Source organism: Brassica napus, chromosome A3 (assembly GCF_020379485.1).
Source record: "Brassica napus cultivar Da-Ae chromosome A3, Da-Ae, whole genome shotgun sequence".
NCBI classification, from domain to species: domain Eukaryota; kingdom Viridiplantae; phylum Streptophyta; class Magnoliopsida; order Brassicales; family Brassicaceae; genus Brassica; species Brassica napus.
Genome location: NC_063436.1, coordinates 4,003,519 through 4,017,082, shown reverse-complemented (window position 1 = coordinate 4,017,082; position 13,564 = coordinate 4,003,519). Strand labels below are relative to the sequence as shown.

Genomic DNA, 13,564 nt, shown 5'->3' with positions numbered 1-13,564 from the left:
TCTTATTCGTTGTTCTCCATTGTTATATGCTTTCAGCTATTAAAGAAAACCTCAAACATAGATCCAGAAAACAATTTGTGTCAAAGAACCATATCACAGCCCCTAGTTAAATCCCATCAAAAAGCAAAACTTTTTATTCCATAACTTATTTTCCTTCCAGTGGTATTACTACAAGTCTACAACTGAGACAAATTCTAAAACTGAAGCAGAGAAACACCCATGCAAGGGAGGCAACATTAAAGAATTCACATTAAAACAAAAGGGTTAGATAGATCATAGACGTAACATGTTAAGACATGAGTTAAGACATAGCCGTAATTGGGTAAGGTCCAGTGAAGAAATCCATTCTAGAAGTTTGAGCCTCAAGTACTTCTCCGTGTCTCTCATCTTCATCATCTTCAGCATCCCAAAGAAACCGCGCATACGAGGCTTGTACATAGCTGCAGAAACACAATTAAAGTAAGCACACAAGCCCCTAAAGCGAGCTTGACAAGCTATAAAGAATCTTTCTTACCAATCATCAGGAGCAGCTGCAACAGCTCGATTGAAGTAAGACTCAGCACGAGACGAATCCTTATGAATCATCCACACAAGCTCCGCGTACATAGCCAAAACATTCCCATCGTAAGGACTCACAAGAACAGCTCTCCCGCAATACTCCTCTGCTTTCAAGTAATCTCCCCGAACCTGTTCCAAAATCAAAAACAACGTAAAGTCTCAAACTTTCAGATCTATAAAGAGTGAGAGAAGAAGAAAGTGGCTACCTCTTTCAAGAACTTGGCGTAATTACTGAGAAAAATCCCGTTTCCAGGATTAGCTTCAATCATCTCACGATAATGAACGTCCGTACAATCCTCTCCATCATCACCACCGTCAGATCTACCGCCGCTCCTTCTCTTCCCTCCTCCGCCACCGCCGCCGCCTCCAACCTCGGTTTCGTAAGAAGACCCGCGTATGATCCCGAATCCGATTCCTTCCTCCACGTCCTCCATCAGAGCTCCGGCGAGGAACTTGCTCGCATGCTTAGTCGACGTCAGATGTTTGAGATCGCTCTCCGACGCTGTCCTTTTGATCCTCCGTGACGATTCGTCGCTGGAGTGGAGAGACATGGGGCTGTAACAGCAGGAGGAAGAGGAGGAGAGTGTTATAGATCTGGGCCGTTGGATCTGATGAAGAGATTCGGTTTCGATTGGAGATTCCCTTGGGCTCGAGACGTGAACCAATGAGGTGAGAAGTGGAGTCGACGCGCTTCGTAAAAGCATTGTTTTTTTTTTTCCTGGGTTGAGCTTCTACGGTCGAAGGAAGACTTGAATTTTTCAGGGTTATGAGCGGTGGTGAGAGAAGTGAAGACGGGTGCGTTATATATACTGGGGAAGTGATTTGATTAGAGGAACGTGAAGGAGAAACAATCCCAGCCGTTGATTAGCTTTTTCATCACGTGAAACTTTAATTATTTTTTTTTTGTTCTCGAAGATATTTTTTTTTGTTTGGTTCTCCAAAAGTTGTGTACCAAAATAATTTTTAATTTGACTTTTCCATATATGAGTTGTGTGCGGATTCTCTGCTTTGTTCGTTAGTACTTTTCCTTAAGTTTTTTTTTAAGTTTAATTTTCTTTCAATTAACTGAAACTTCATGGAAAAATATCATTTGTTCTTGACTCTGTAGACAGCTCGAAAACATAAAATGGACTCTACGTATTGTTGTTTTTAGCTCGGCTCGGTTAAAACCAGTTGTTAGAAGACCTCTCTATAACATAAGCTTTGTTTTGTCTTCCTCCAGCAATGAGTTTACCACTAAGAGGATCTTAATTTCTGTTACCAGTAATTTTCAAAACAAATCATCATGAATCTCTTTATTCACGAATAGTACTTTTAGAATACGAAAACCTACCTAATCATTTAGTATGATCACGATTTTATCAAACCAAAACTGTCCATTCTTTTTTTTTTTCAAAACTGTCCATCTTATATTAAAGCTAACCAAATAATAATTCTCTTGCCTAGAAAAGAAAAGAAAACAAAATATAAAATAAATGTTTAATCAACTTTACCACTTAAAATGAAACGTATTTGTGATTTGCATATATTATGTGTATATCAACCCTTATTATTGGACTTTTAATATTTATATTTTTCTTTGTTGCAGAAAATGCATGTTTGATTAAACATTTGGTGAACAAAGTAGAAGCCTTTGACACCAAGTTGTTTATACCTAAACAACAAAATATCGTACGTCTGTCCCTAGCGCCAAACAATCTGCATAGACATTTTAACAATGTGAAATCAAACAAATATAGAAATGAAGCATTAACACTTTAATTGTTCATTCAAATTCAGCTTAACAGAAAAGCTAACCTGAATAAAAATCTAGTGACGAACGCGGCATCTACGTCATTGATTTTAAAATGTTGGTTCCCGAAGGTCACGGAATTGCAAGTGGACGGCAGCCTCTGACCAAATATGCTCCACGGCCAGTATCTCTCTACAGGCTACAGATCACACGTGGAACCATTGCATATAAATACATGTATGTATTTTAATATTATTCATTTTTGTACAATGTAATGAACTTAAAATATAGTAGATGCGTGCAAAACATGCAAATTGTTTTTTTTTTAATGAATAGTAGTTATATGAGTATCAAAACAAATCATCATGAATCTCTTTATGTACGAGTGGGCCACGATTCCATGTGCATTAAGGCTCACGTTGTAATCGACGAGTTGCTTCCATAACCATTTATATATTTTTTCGTTTGTCACATTGTAAGTTGATAACATACCCTTGTCTTTGATACTGACTTTTATAGTACAATTAGTGTAATTAAGTTGACAACATGGCTTATATTCAACTGCAAACTTTGATTTGGTTTACAGTTTTATACCCTCATCAGGGCACATAGATACAAGATGAAAAATGCATATTGATTTACACTTTTATATTGTAGGAGGAGGTGAGTAGTTTTTTTTTGTTGATTTTTTAGGTAACAAACATTCATATTGGTATATACCTGGAGAAGAACGTAAGCTGTACTACTATAACCTTTTATTTACTAACAAAAGGAAATTAAAGTGCAAGACATTTTTATATAAAGATGTATAAATTACAGTACCATCTGAAATACAGTATAGAATATAAAAGTTGATACAATTATAAATCCAAAAATATAGAATTCAATATTTACAATTATGATAATAAATAGAATACCGTCAACATTAATCAAACGATTAATGGATTTTTATATAAACAACCATGCATAACAAGGTCCACCTATCCATATCATGTTAAATTTCATTGGCAGCCAATACAGAACATAACCTTTGAAAAATAATCATGTTCGAATTATATACAAAGTGAAATGAATAATTTCATTCATCCCTTCCTCGATATCAATTGGTTGAAATGACAGCAGAAATGTGGAAATTACAAGAAAAGTTGTGCGTCAATTATTGATGAAGGTGGTCTTTTGGAATCAAGTTGTTGACGGATTTGACTGGGGGACGGAAACTAAAACAAAAGTAATGAAGAAGCGATATGTCCAAAGGTAGAAGTGTCCAAAGATTGGAAAGTGAGGGGCTCAGGAATATGCTCATTTGGGTGGGCTTCCTGTTACCTCACCTGCGGGGCCTACGTGCCGAGAGCTCAACGGTGGAGAAAGAGAAGGGGTCATTGTCGCGGAGAAGGTCTTCGTCTTCTACGTATCTCTCCACTTCTTTGTATTTGATTCGCATTTAGTGGGTGTGCTTTGTGAAGCCGCATTTTATATAATTTTCGGAAATGTGATCGTAACATGTCCAAATGACCCTGACCGATGTTAGTAAAACAGTTTACTATAAAATGTATAAAGGCGACATATGTTTCACTGAAAAATCTAAAAAGCAAATACTCAAGTTTAATATGTCTCTTTATTTAAGTCATATAAGGTGCAAGCAAATCAAACGGGTCTAGAAGAGCCTACAACGGACCAAAGTACATGTGTTGAGAAACAAACTTGGATTACAACTTGAGAAAATCCAAAATAGTAAATGCTGGTTTAACTTGCTAATTCCCTTGCTTGAAGAGAATAGATGCAAGACCTCCCCTCCATCCGAAAACTGCTGCTGGCTCAGGCCTCTTGTGTAAAAGCGATGCGAGACCGACTGATACGCCCTGACCAGGCATCCTCACCACCTCCTGATTAGCAACCGACTCAGAAAACCTGTTTTATATAATCAAAAAATACTGTCAAGTGAGTTTCTAGTTACTTTCCACTCTGCGAAAAGAAAACAAGAGCCCCCCAACTCAATTTGTATCTCATGTTTGTGCGTTGGTTACATCAGTTCCTCTTTGAAAGGTTACATATAGTAGTAGCTGTACAATAGGCTCTGATTCAAAAACAGATACCAAAGCTTGTCACACTAAGTTACTAATGTCAGACAGGAAATGATTACCAATTGTCAAATGAAAGCAGAGACTTTGGTTATTTAGCATATTTATACAAACCATTTAACGTCTTTAATCATCCAAAAGCTAACAAAAAAATAATTTGACCAACACATAAATTCACTTACGAGGGAGGAGGAATGATTCCATCATGAGCAATGGAGGAGAATCCCTGCCTTTGCTTGTGCTTAGGATTGGATGAACATATAACGTACACACGTCGACGGCGCTTCACTGTCTTACAAAACTCGCACAACTTCTTCACAGATGATCTCACCTTCATTGCTCCTTACTCTGCATTCCAAAAACACCATTAAAAAGCTTGCAGCACAAACCCCGTTACTAGATTAATAAAAGAGAACTCTTTTTAAGCATTTAGATTGAGAGATTCAAAGCTAAAGATTTCTACTTTTCTACCCAGAGAACTTGTTACAAAACGAACCTGAAACATCGATCTATAACTACTACACACTGTAACAAATCTCTCGATAGATCCAGATACGAAAATCGAATGAAAATCACGGCGAAAACCCAAATCGACAAGAACCCATCAAGAGAAGAAGAAGAAGATACCTACGAATTGGAAGGCGACTACGAAGAGGAACCCGATCGATATCCAAATCGGAAATGAAAGGGTTTTAGAAAGTGTGGAGCTTTAGCTAAAAACAAGGCACTTGTATTAAATGGGCTTTCTATGGGCTTTGTTATTACTTGGGCTTGACCCGAAACAAAGATACCCGACCCGGAATGGTTAGATCTAAATAAACCGATTAGGAGCGGCGAAGCTCGTCACCGTCGAAATCTCAAGGTTTTCTGGGACGGAGATGGACAGCGACATGGAGATCTCTCTCGACAGGCTTCCGATAAAGCGACTAGAATCCATCGAGGAGAACGGCGCGGAGCGTTTTCCTTCCGACGTTGGCTACGACGACAAGCGAGTCTCGTTGATTCGGAGAATAGACTTCGCGTGGGCGTTGGAGGAAGAAGACGAGCTGAAGAACAATAAGAAGAAGAAGAAGACGTCCAAAGAGGGGCCGGAGCAGTGGCAATGGAAGGGTATGGTGGAGAATTTGCAGTTGGCTCATCAGGAGCTCTCTGTCATCATAGACCTTATCAATACCGTGAGTGTGACTAATGTGCTTACATGATTATGAATGTTCTTAAGTAATGGCTGTGTTGTAGTAATGAATGGATCTTTGTAGGTGGAAGCGAATGATGCAGTGACAGTGGCTGGGATGACTAGACCTAAGCCTATGCCTAATGAGATTCTCTCGGATCTTGCTGTGTCTACTGCTACCAAGTTGCAGAGCTACAGGGTAACTAGTAGTTTTACTTTTTCTTAAGGATGGAAGTGTTCTGCTAATTGTGTTAGTTAGATACTTGTTAGTGTCCTGTAGGTAAGCTTATGTGTCATCTTTGGATACTTGTTTTCTCTGCAGCATTTAGGAAAATTCTTCAAGCAATCAGCAAAATCTTTAGAGCAGAAAGTTAACCGAGAAGCGAGGTTTTATGGTGCTCTTATCAGGTTCGTGCATTTGCTAATAACTTTTTTTCATTATATGTTAGTTCCGTTTCTGTGAACAAGAAACTTTAGGGAAGCCTCTACTTCTTTTTAATGACATTATGCAACTATGCAACTAGGGAAGCCTCTAGTTTTATGTTGCTTACGATGTCATAGCTATTTGTCTTGTCTCAGATAAATGGTTTAGGAGATTAAGCTCATAGGTTTTGTTATATGGTATGACTTTAATCAATGCGTAAGCATCCTGTTATTCTTGTTTAATGTGAGGATACTTTGTAATTTGGACTTCTGCATCGTCTTCATTGGTTGCTAAACCCTGCATAATACAGTACTTCAGGAACATTCAGTTTGTTGTGTAAGGACTTCTTAGGATTATGCCAACTCCGTTGACAATTTTGTTTAATTTTCAGAAAATTATAAGATGACTTCATATTCTAGAATTTTTTATTTTTTTTTTTGATTCTTGCAAATTGTAAATTTTTTGCAATGCTGAGATGCTTATAGGTTGCAGCGGAACTGGAAAGTCAAGCGACAGCGTGTACTTGCTTCAAACGCCAGCAACGAGGGTTTCACTATTGACCTTTCCGACAGTTCAATATATGATCCCGCTTCTGGTTTTCGCCCATCTACACTCTCCACTATCCGTGTAGAACATGATTCAGCTGGTATGCTGGCCATTAATCTACCCCAAGATTCATGGTACTCCCTCCGGTTTGGATTTGTTGGCCTAAACTCGATTGATAACCCAAACGAGTCTGACGAGCACGTTGACTCCACCACGGGCCAGGATTCAATATCAGAGAAGCAGTCTGTAAGTGACGACGAATCTGTTAAAGAAACTCATTCGCTACTGAGGGAGGTGCATAAATCTATTTTTGCTGAGCAGGTGGGTATTTTGGTCCTACTTTGGTATCTTTACATGGCATTTTCTCACTTCTTTGGTCTTCTTACCAGTTGTTTGACATGCTAAACCGCGAAGCATTCAGTGAAGGTGTGGGGTTCAGCATCAGTGGAATACGAGAAAACTTCATGGAGATGAACATTGGCCAAGGAGCTTCTTTGTTTGTATCTCTCTACCCATCGGGCAAAAACGCCAGCATCAAGAAGTCGGAATCTGCAAACATGCTCATTGAATCATCAGCGGAAGGAGACTATCGTGTGAACAAGCTTGGGTTCCCTAGTCGTGCCAGCTTTGAAATATACTTGCAACAGATTTTCCACGAGCATGCCTTTGGCAAAGCTAAAGATCAGCCAAAGTCAAAAAGCAACCGAGCATCAAATCAAACCGCAAAGGACAACAACTCTGGGCTTCTTGATCATTTCTGCTTATCTTTGGCTCATAGAATCTTCTCAGCTAGAGTTCTTGTGCAACTAGAAAGCGTGGTACGTTCCCGGATGCATTAAATTTTATTGAATGTTCATTCTCTATCAAGAAACTTGTTGTCATCTTGGGTTCATTCCTTTGAACAGGTCTGCAAGGTCCCGTATCTTCATTTGATATCTCATCCTACATGGAATTCTCGGACATCTTCATGGACTGTACTCATGACTGTTCCTCCATCAATCATCCCTCAAGGAAGTTCTGAGAGCCAGTCTCCGGATGGTAAGAGGAATCTTAAGACGCAGTTCCGGACGAAAGTGGTGGTGAAGGATGATTGTATCAGTATCGAAGCGGAATGCACTCCCAATGTGGTGGGCTTACTGAAAAGCAATTCCTGCAATTTATTCTCCATGAACAAGTACGAATGCGACTTGGCCGACCTTCCCGTGATAATTCTCCAACAGGTATGTTCAGACACACTCTTCGTATCTTAACATGTGTGATGTGTCTATAGCAAATCATTGATGGAAAATATCTTTTGGGAAGGTGGCGAGTCAGATAGTGTGTTGGTTACTGGAGGAAGCAAGGACGGTAGGGACAAAAGCGAGCAGGGATTTTCTGTCTTTGTCGCTAGAGATAGTGGAAGGGGAGAGAGTGAGCCTTGTGGGACAAGTAAACCCAGAAGACGCAAAGGGATGCATTTCATGGTGGCTTGTGATGGAGAATGGGTGCACCGAGGAGAGGAAAGGGGTGTCGGAGAGTAGGAAGTCGTTGGGGCATTTGTCTCTGGATGTGTTGTACTCTGTTCTCATGGATTTGATCAACTTGTGTGGCAGTGGTCGGAATGCTTTATTAGACTGATTGTAAAAGAACAAGACGAGACTCTTTAATTTGTTCACTTCGGAAGATTTTATAAATTTCAATAGCTAGCAAGACTCTTAAATTAAGCAGAAATGAATATATATACAGCATTAATGTTACTTCAGATTTTGATTAATTTGTAAGTTTTACAGTTAATTTATTCCAATTGATGATGATCTTCATTTATGTTTGTTTACTATACTTTATAACATTCAGATGATAATGTAAAAAAATAAAATAAAAAAAAGATGATAATCGAACCTACACATTTAATAATTGAGGAAGAAACGGGGGTGTTAAAAAAAAAAGAAGGAAGAAAGGGGTAGAAAAGGAAACCAGAAAAACTCTCGCAAACGTTTCTTCGTCCTCCGTCGTCACTCGATCCCTCCCTCCCTTCACGTCCCAGATCGGTTGCTAGATTCAAGCTTCAACCCCCCCCCTAATTTCTGTACGCATCACCATCGATTTGAGCTTAACTTCAGGTTTCTATTCCTTTTCCTCTTTGATTTTCTGGTTTGCCCTCTCTCTCTCTCTCTCTATCGATTTACAAGTATAAATATGGAGTTTGATTCGCTTTATCATCTTCGAATTTTGCGTTTGTTGATGCTTCTTTAATGAAATTTGAATTAGAATTTACGAACAGATGACCTCATCTTCTACAGATCTCAATTGTATCGAACTGATAGGTTTTGATGATTGTGTTTATTCCAGATTTGAGGAGTTTCTCAATCTGATTCAGTGATCAGATACAATGGTAACGATTGATTGCCTTCTCAGATCCATCGTGAATTTGTTTTTTTTTTCTCTAATAGTGGTTTGAGGTAATAAGAGCTGTTTAATCTTTGATATTATACAGTCAGCTTTGTTCAATTTCCATTCATTTTTGACGGTGGTGCTGCTTGTGATCTGCACTTGCACTTATCTCAAGATGCAGTTCCCTGCCATTTTGGAGCAGAAGACTGGGTTTGTTACCTTCTCCCCTTTTCTTGATTTGGATAATTGGATTCACCTTGTATTGGTTGCTAGAAGAACCTAGAATACATCATTAGAGCATTGAAGCCGTTTATTAATGCATTTGCTTGCTAGCCTTGAGCTAAATCTCTGTGAGTACTTAATTTGCATTCCATATGGTTCATAAGTCCTAGTGCTTTCTATGTATCTATGATCTCTCTCATCCATGATGCATCTATTCATCACTTTGGTCAACATGTTGCAAAGTGCTTGAACATATTATGCTTTTCTCATTGCAGGTTTCGAGGATTCTTTTGGAAGGCTGCTAGAATAGGTAGGCCTTCCTTCCCTTTTTGCATCTGTTCTTATGAATTGAGACTAATGATAGGCTTTCTAGGAAGAAGAATTAGTTAGTAACCAATGCAGCTACTCATAGTTTAACTTTCATTTCCAACCCATAAAATACAAGTTTTTGGACTATATCCTCTACCAGTTAGTGTTATTCGTTTTTTTTTTTTTTTTTTTTTTTTTGAATGAATGTAAAATTTATTCAATCAAAACTTTTTTTACATCAAGTGCATCAGTGTTATTGTATCTACGAACTCAAAAACAATTGCAAGAAAGAATCATGTGTTTATCATTCTCGCTCCAAACCAGACACTCAAACCCTCTTCAAGGTACTTGTGGCCCTTTCCCTTTACTGCCAGCAGCTTCAGTCTCACTGTTTTTTCCACCCAAGTAACCAATACCCTTTCATTTCTTGGACATTCACCGTGTCTTCTTGCATTTCTTTCCCCCCATATACTATGCAGCAGGGCTTGAAAAGAGTACTGAATCAGAAACATCTCCGTTTTTGAATATCTGGTACTAGGATTAGAGATTGTTTCCCATATCTCATCCCAATCCACAGTGAACTCATCTTTCATAACCCCTCCAATCAATTCTCTCCACACTTTACCAGCATAACGACATCCAAAAAATAAGTGCTTGCAAGTCTCCTGCTCTTCTTTACAAAGCACACACAAAGTATCCACTGATGCATTCCACATATGAATTCGATCACATGTCTGCAATCTGTTTCTCATAGCTACCCAAGTTAAGAACGAATATTTTGGGGTGTATTGAGCAAACCAAATACCTCGACTCCATCTGCATTCTGTTATTCGTTTTTAAACATTCTGTTGATTAAACTTTGCTTTGTTATGTCACACTTGTAACAGGTGAGCGTTTGAGCCCTTGGATGTCCGTGGGGTGCTTCATGATGGGTGTCTCCATCATTTTCTTTTGAGTCTCAACTTCTCTCAGTGTAGTTTTTACCTTCTTTGAGATACTCAGTTTCCTGTATGCAAGGGTTTCGATGAAAAAGAGTAATATATTCTCTTTTGGATGATGGGTTTGGTCTTTGTATTTGGAACGATCTTTGTGTTATTTTTATGTGAAGACTTATGTCTATAAGCCGAACTGTTCAACATAATGACATTGGAGCCATCAAAACAAGTTTTTCAGTTAGTCATATTCACAAGAACAAAGTATTGAAAACCCAATGGGCCTAAATATATTACCCAGGCCCACTATAAGAGGTGTATATATATAGGATGTTTAGCCATTCATAATATTTCGTCCCCTGTTGTTCAAAAAAAAAAAAAAAGACTCGTCCCCTTAAAACCCTAAAACTTCTCTGAGACCTAACTTCCAGCTCAAGATATGGTACTTCTTCCTCTCTGTTCTTTTCTAACTTCATCTACCAGTTTCATCTTTGATTGTTTAGTTTGATCTTTTGTTTTATGTTTCACTTGCAGACAGAAGAAGTTGTGAACTCGAGAGCATATCCTCTCGCAGATTCTCAGTTATCGATAACAATTCTTGATCTCATTCAACAAGCTGCTTACCACCAGCAGCTCAAGAAGGGTGCTAATGAAGGTAACTTGTTGTTATATTTCCACTTTTAAAATTTGTGAAACTAAAACTGATTTTTTTTTTGTATATTTTTCTCTGTTTTGTTTTTTTTTTCAGCTACGAAGGCACTTAATCGTGGGATTGCTGAGATTGTGGTTATGGCTACAGATGTAGATCCCCTGGATATTCTTCTTCATCTTCCTTTACTAGCAGAGGATAAGGTTTGTTTTCTTCCTTGTTTGTTTTTTTAGACATTTGCTTCTTGTTTTTATGTCTTGTCAGAGTCAAAGTAGCTTTTGTTTCCTGAACTTAGACAGCCTTTTATGTTGTTCTTGTGACTTCATTTCGGTTTACTTGTCCAGTTTTGAATATTGTTTTCCTGTTTTTTAGTTCTTGAGATACTCATGAGTTGGTTTGATTAGTCTGTCTAATCTTTTCCTCTTGATAAACTTCTCATAATTAAAATAATTAATTAAGTTTTGTATAGTGTTTTGGTCACTGAACTCTTCTTGTCTTTTATGTTGCAGAATGTTCCGTATGTGTTTGTGCGTTCAAAGCAGGCCTTGGGAAGAGCATGTGGTGTATCAAGATCCGTTATTGCTTGTTCTGTCATATCAAACGATGAAGGAGGTCTGTTGGAAAAACAAATCGAGCATCTCAAGGATGCTATTGAGAAGCTTCTCATCTAAAAAAAACTCAATCTCTAATTGATCGCTCAGTATGATGGGTCTCCGCGTATGGGAAGGCTTTGACTGAAGTTTTGTTATATAAGCAAATACCAAATCAAAAACCGTCCATATTCCTAATCTCTTTCACTTCTAATCTGTTGTAACGCATAATAACATCACATTGATAATTGATACATTTATATAGTTTTTGCTTTGGTTCTTAACATCACATTGTGCCATTTTGAGAAGTAAGAGATAAAATCTGAAAGTGGTATATTATATCAGATGACTACACACCAACACAGTAACAAAGTTACAACTCCTAAGGACTTTTAAAAGGACCAGAGACATTGATAATGTATGGTTTTATAATATGTTAGCTTGTACTGTATGAGAAGTGGAAAAGCATTCATTATCTCCTCTCTCTCTATTTGGCTTCTTGCTCCAACAACGGAATCTTGTCTAACCCGTTTAACTGAAGCGGGGGCAGCGAGAAGACGCTAACCGTAGAGCTTTTGCTCCTTATCTCCTTCAAAACACGCAAAGCAGCTATAGTACTTTTCATGTGGAGGCTCTCCATGAACTTGTGCTCCGCTTGGACACTCTCATCAGACTCTGCTGATTCAGAAACCGTTGGATCCTCGAAGAAGCAATCGAGTATCGCCTCGGACTCCTTGATGAGCTTGTAGAGCAAGTCAGTAGTGTAAAAGGGCTGCTGAAGAACTTTCTGGATGTAAGGCAAGCGCATGAGATCACCGGTTCGCTTGTCGTACTTCTTCAGTATCTTAACCAATCCTGTGTAGTTCAGAGCACTGTAGTTCTCGAGGAGGACCATCTCTCCGTGGAGGTCAACGATCTCTTTCCTTATGCTCATCATCTTCTCCTTCGAATCTTTAGCTTTCCCAATCCTATCTCTCAGTTCCTATTTTCACCAATAGATATAAAACTAAATATTACAGGCCTGAAGGGATAATGGGCTGGGCTTGGGCCCAAATCAATGAGATGTTTTTATTAATTTTTTTACCTTTAATCTGATGATGTACTCTTCCTCCTTCTCGACGAAGAAGTTGTTGAACTTCTCCAGCTCGTCCTCCAGCAACTGGATGAAACTGATCTCTTCTTTCGACATTCCGACGGAGCTCTCGTCGAGCCGGAGACGTTTGGCGGGGCGATCTACGCTTTTGGAGTCGATGAGCTTGAGACGCTTCTTGAGGTCTTTGTAAGACAAGAACTTGTCACGCCATTCAGGCAGTGTCTGCTCAATCTGATTGCTCAGGCTCTTACCGAACTTCATGCTTTTTTTTTTTCTTCTTCTTCTTTTTTGTTATGTTTTTTTAATCCTTGAGTGTGAGAAAAATGAGGGAAAGTGGAAATGAAGTTGGGAGATATAATAAGGATGATGGAAAAGGAATATTCGGGTTAGAATATCCATTTTTCGTTGTCTTAATTTCGGGAGAATATCTCTTGGTATCATTCCTTTTTCTAAATCTTTTTCATTTGCTAGCTGTGGGTGATATTACAACACATGGCAACTGTCGGTTAATAATAATTATCAGTCACATTCTTTAACCAACCGGTTAATGTTTTCAAATTGATGAACTTACAATGAATTTTGAACAATAACCAGCAATTGCCTAGTTAAATTAATGTATTTCTCTATTTTAATTTTAAAACTGTAATCATCATCAAGAAGAGTATTGATAATCTTATATTTTACTGATATAATAAGTACAGCTCAGATTTGGTCATGATAAAGGACACGTAGGACATTGGGTCTTCATGATCTATCCATCTCTCCATGATCATTTACGAGTAGTAGTTTGACGACAACCACTTTTGATTTAGAGAAAATATATGAATTTAAAGAATATTATTAAAATATATGCGAGTGGTCATAAGTTTTTGGGGGTCCAATCGATCATG

General features: G+C 38.3%; 6 protein-coding genes across 8 annotated transcripts; 3 read left to right on the top strand and 3 right to left on the bottom strand.

Annotated features, from left to right (window-relative positions):
* Window positions 1-111: 111 nt before the first annotated feature.
* On the bottom strand, window positions 112-1,348 carry LOC106434645. Its single transcript, XM_013875506.3, has 3 exons — window positions 765-1,348; window positions 515-687; window positions 112-440 (listed from the first exon to the last, which is right to left on the bottom strand). Exons 1-3 carry the CDS (start codon window positions 1,260-1,262, stop codon window positions 302-304), a joined length of 810 nt encoding a protein of 269 aa, XP_013730960.2. The 5' UTR covers window positions 1,263-1,348; the 3' UTR covers window positions 112-301.
* Window positions 1,349-3,886: 2,538 nt separating this feature from the next.
* On the bottom strand, window positions 3,887-5,075 carry BNAA03G07980D. Of its 2 annotated transcripts, none has more exons than XM_013884789.3 (3): window positions 4,996-5,075; window positions 4,551-4,716; window positions 3,887-4,198 (listed from the first exon to the last, which is right to left on the bottom strand). In XM_013884789.3, the coding sequence occupies exons 2-3, from the start codon at window positions 4,703-4,705 to the stop codon at window positions 4,042-4,044; spliced, it is 312 nt and encodes a 103-aa protein (XP_013740243.2). In that variant the 5' UTR covers window positions 4,706-4,716; window positions 4,996-5,075; the 3' UTR covers window positions 3,887-4,041. The 2 variants fall into 2 exon arrangements, with proteins under 2 accessions (XP_013740243.2, XP_048627596.1); XM_048771639.1 differs by having other exon boundaries at window positions 5,000-5,062.
* A 123-nt stretch (window positions 5,076-5,198) lies between these two features.
* Window positions 5,199-8,312, top strand: LOC106434628 (mediator of RNA polymerase II transcription subunit 17). The gene is made up of 7 exons (XM_013875494.3): window positions 5,199-5,543; window positions 5,625-5,738; window positions 5,862-5,947; window positions 6,449-6,830; window positions 6,899-7,327; window positions 7,415-7,729; window positions 7,812-8,312. Exons 1-7 carry the CDS (start codon window positions 5,247-5,249, stop codon window positions 8,124-8,126), a joined length of 1,938 nt encoding a protein of 645 aa, XP_013730948.2. The 5' UTR covers window positions 5,199-5,246; the 3' UTR covers window positions 8,127-8,312.
* A 103-nt stretch (window positions 8,313-8,415) lies between these two features.
* Window positions 8,416-10,532, top strand: LOC106443209 (protein kish). 2 transcript variants are annotated; one of them, XM_013884788.3, is made up of 5 exons: window positions 8,416-8,608; window positions 8,838-8,880; window positions 8,983-9,089; window positions 9,377-9,411; window positions 10,298-10,532. In XM_013884788.3, the coding sequence occupies exons 2-5, from the start codon at window positions 8,878-8,880 to the stop codon at window positions 10,363-10,365; spliced, it is 213 nt and encodes a 70-aa protein (XP_013740242.1). In that variant the 5' UTR covers window positions 8,416-8,608; window positions 8,838-8,877; the 3' UTR covers window positions 10,366-10,532. The 2 variants fall into 2 exon arrangements, with proteins under 2 accessions (XP_013740242.1, XP_048627604.1); XM_048771647.1 differs by having other exon boundaries at window positions 8,424-8,639.
* Window positions 10,533-10,710: 178 nt separating this feature from the next.
* LOC106434620 (NHP2-like protein 1) lies at window positions 10,711-11,779 on the top strand. The gene is made up of 4 exons (XM_013875486.3): window positions 10,711-10,784; window positions 10,877-10,997; window positions 11,091-11,194; window positions 11,501-11,779. The coding sequence occupies exons 1-4, from the start codon at window positions 10,782-10,784 to the stop codon at window positions 11,660-11,662; spliced, it is 390 nt and encodes a 129-aa protein (XP_013730940.1). The 5' UTR covers window positions 10,711-10,781; the 3' UTR covers window positions 11,663-11,779.
* Window positions 11,780-11,899: 120 nt separating this feature from the next.
* Window positions 11,900-13,206, bottom strand: LOC106434609 (SPX domain-containing protein 1). Its single transcript, XM_013875480.2, has 2 exons — window positions 12,666-13,206; window positions 11,900-12,563 (listed from the first exon to the last, which is right to left on the bottom strand). The coding sequence occupies exons 1-2, from the start codon at window positions 12,933-12,935 to the stop codon at window positions 12,069-12,071; spliced, it is 765 nt and encodes a 254-aa protein (XP_013730934.2). The 5' UTR covers window positions 12,936-13,206; the 3' UTR covers window positions 11,900-12,068.
* Between the last annotated feature and the right edge of the window lie 358 nt (window positions 13,207-13,564).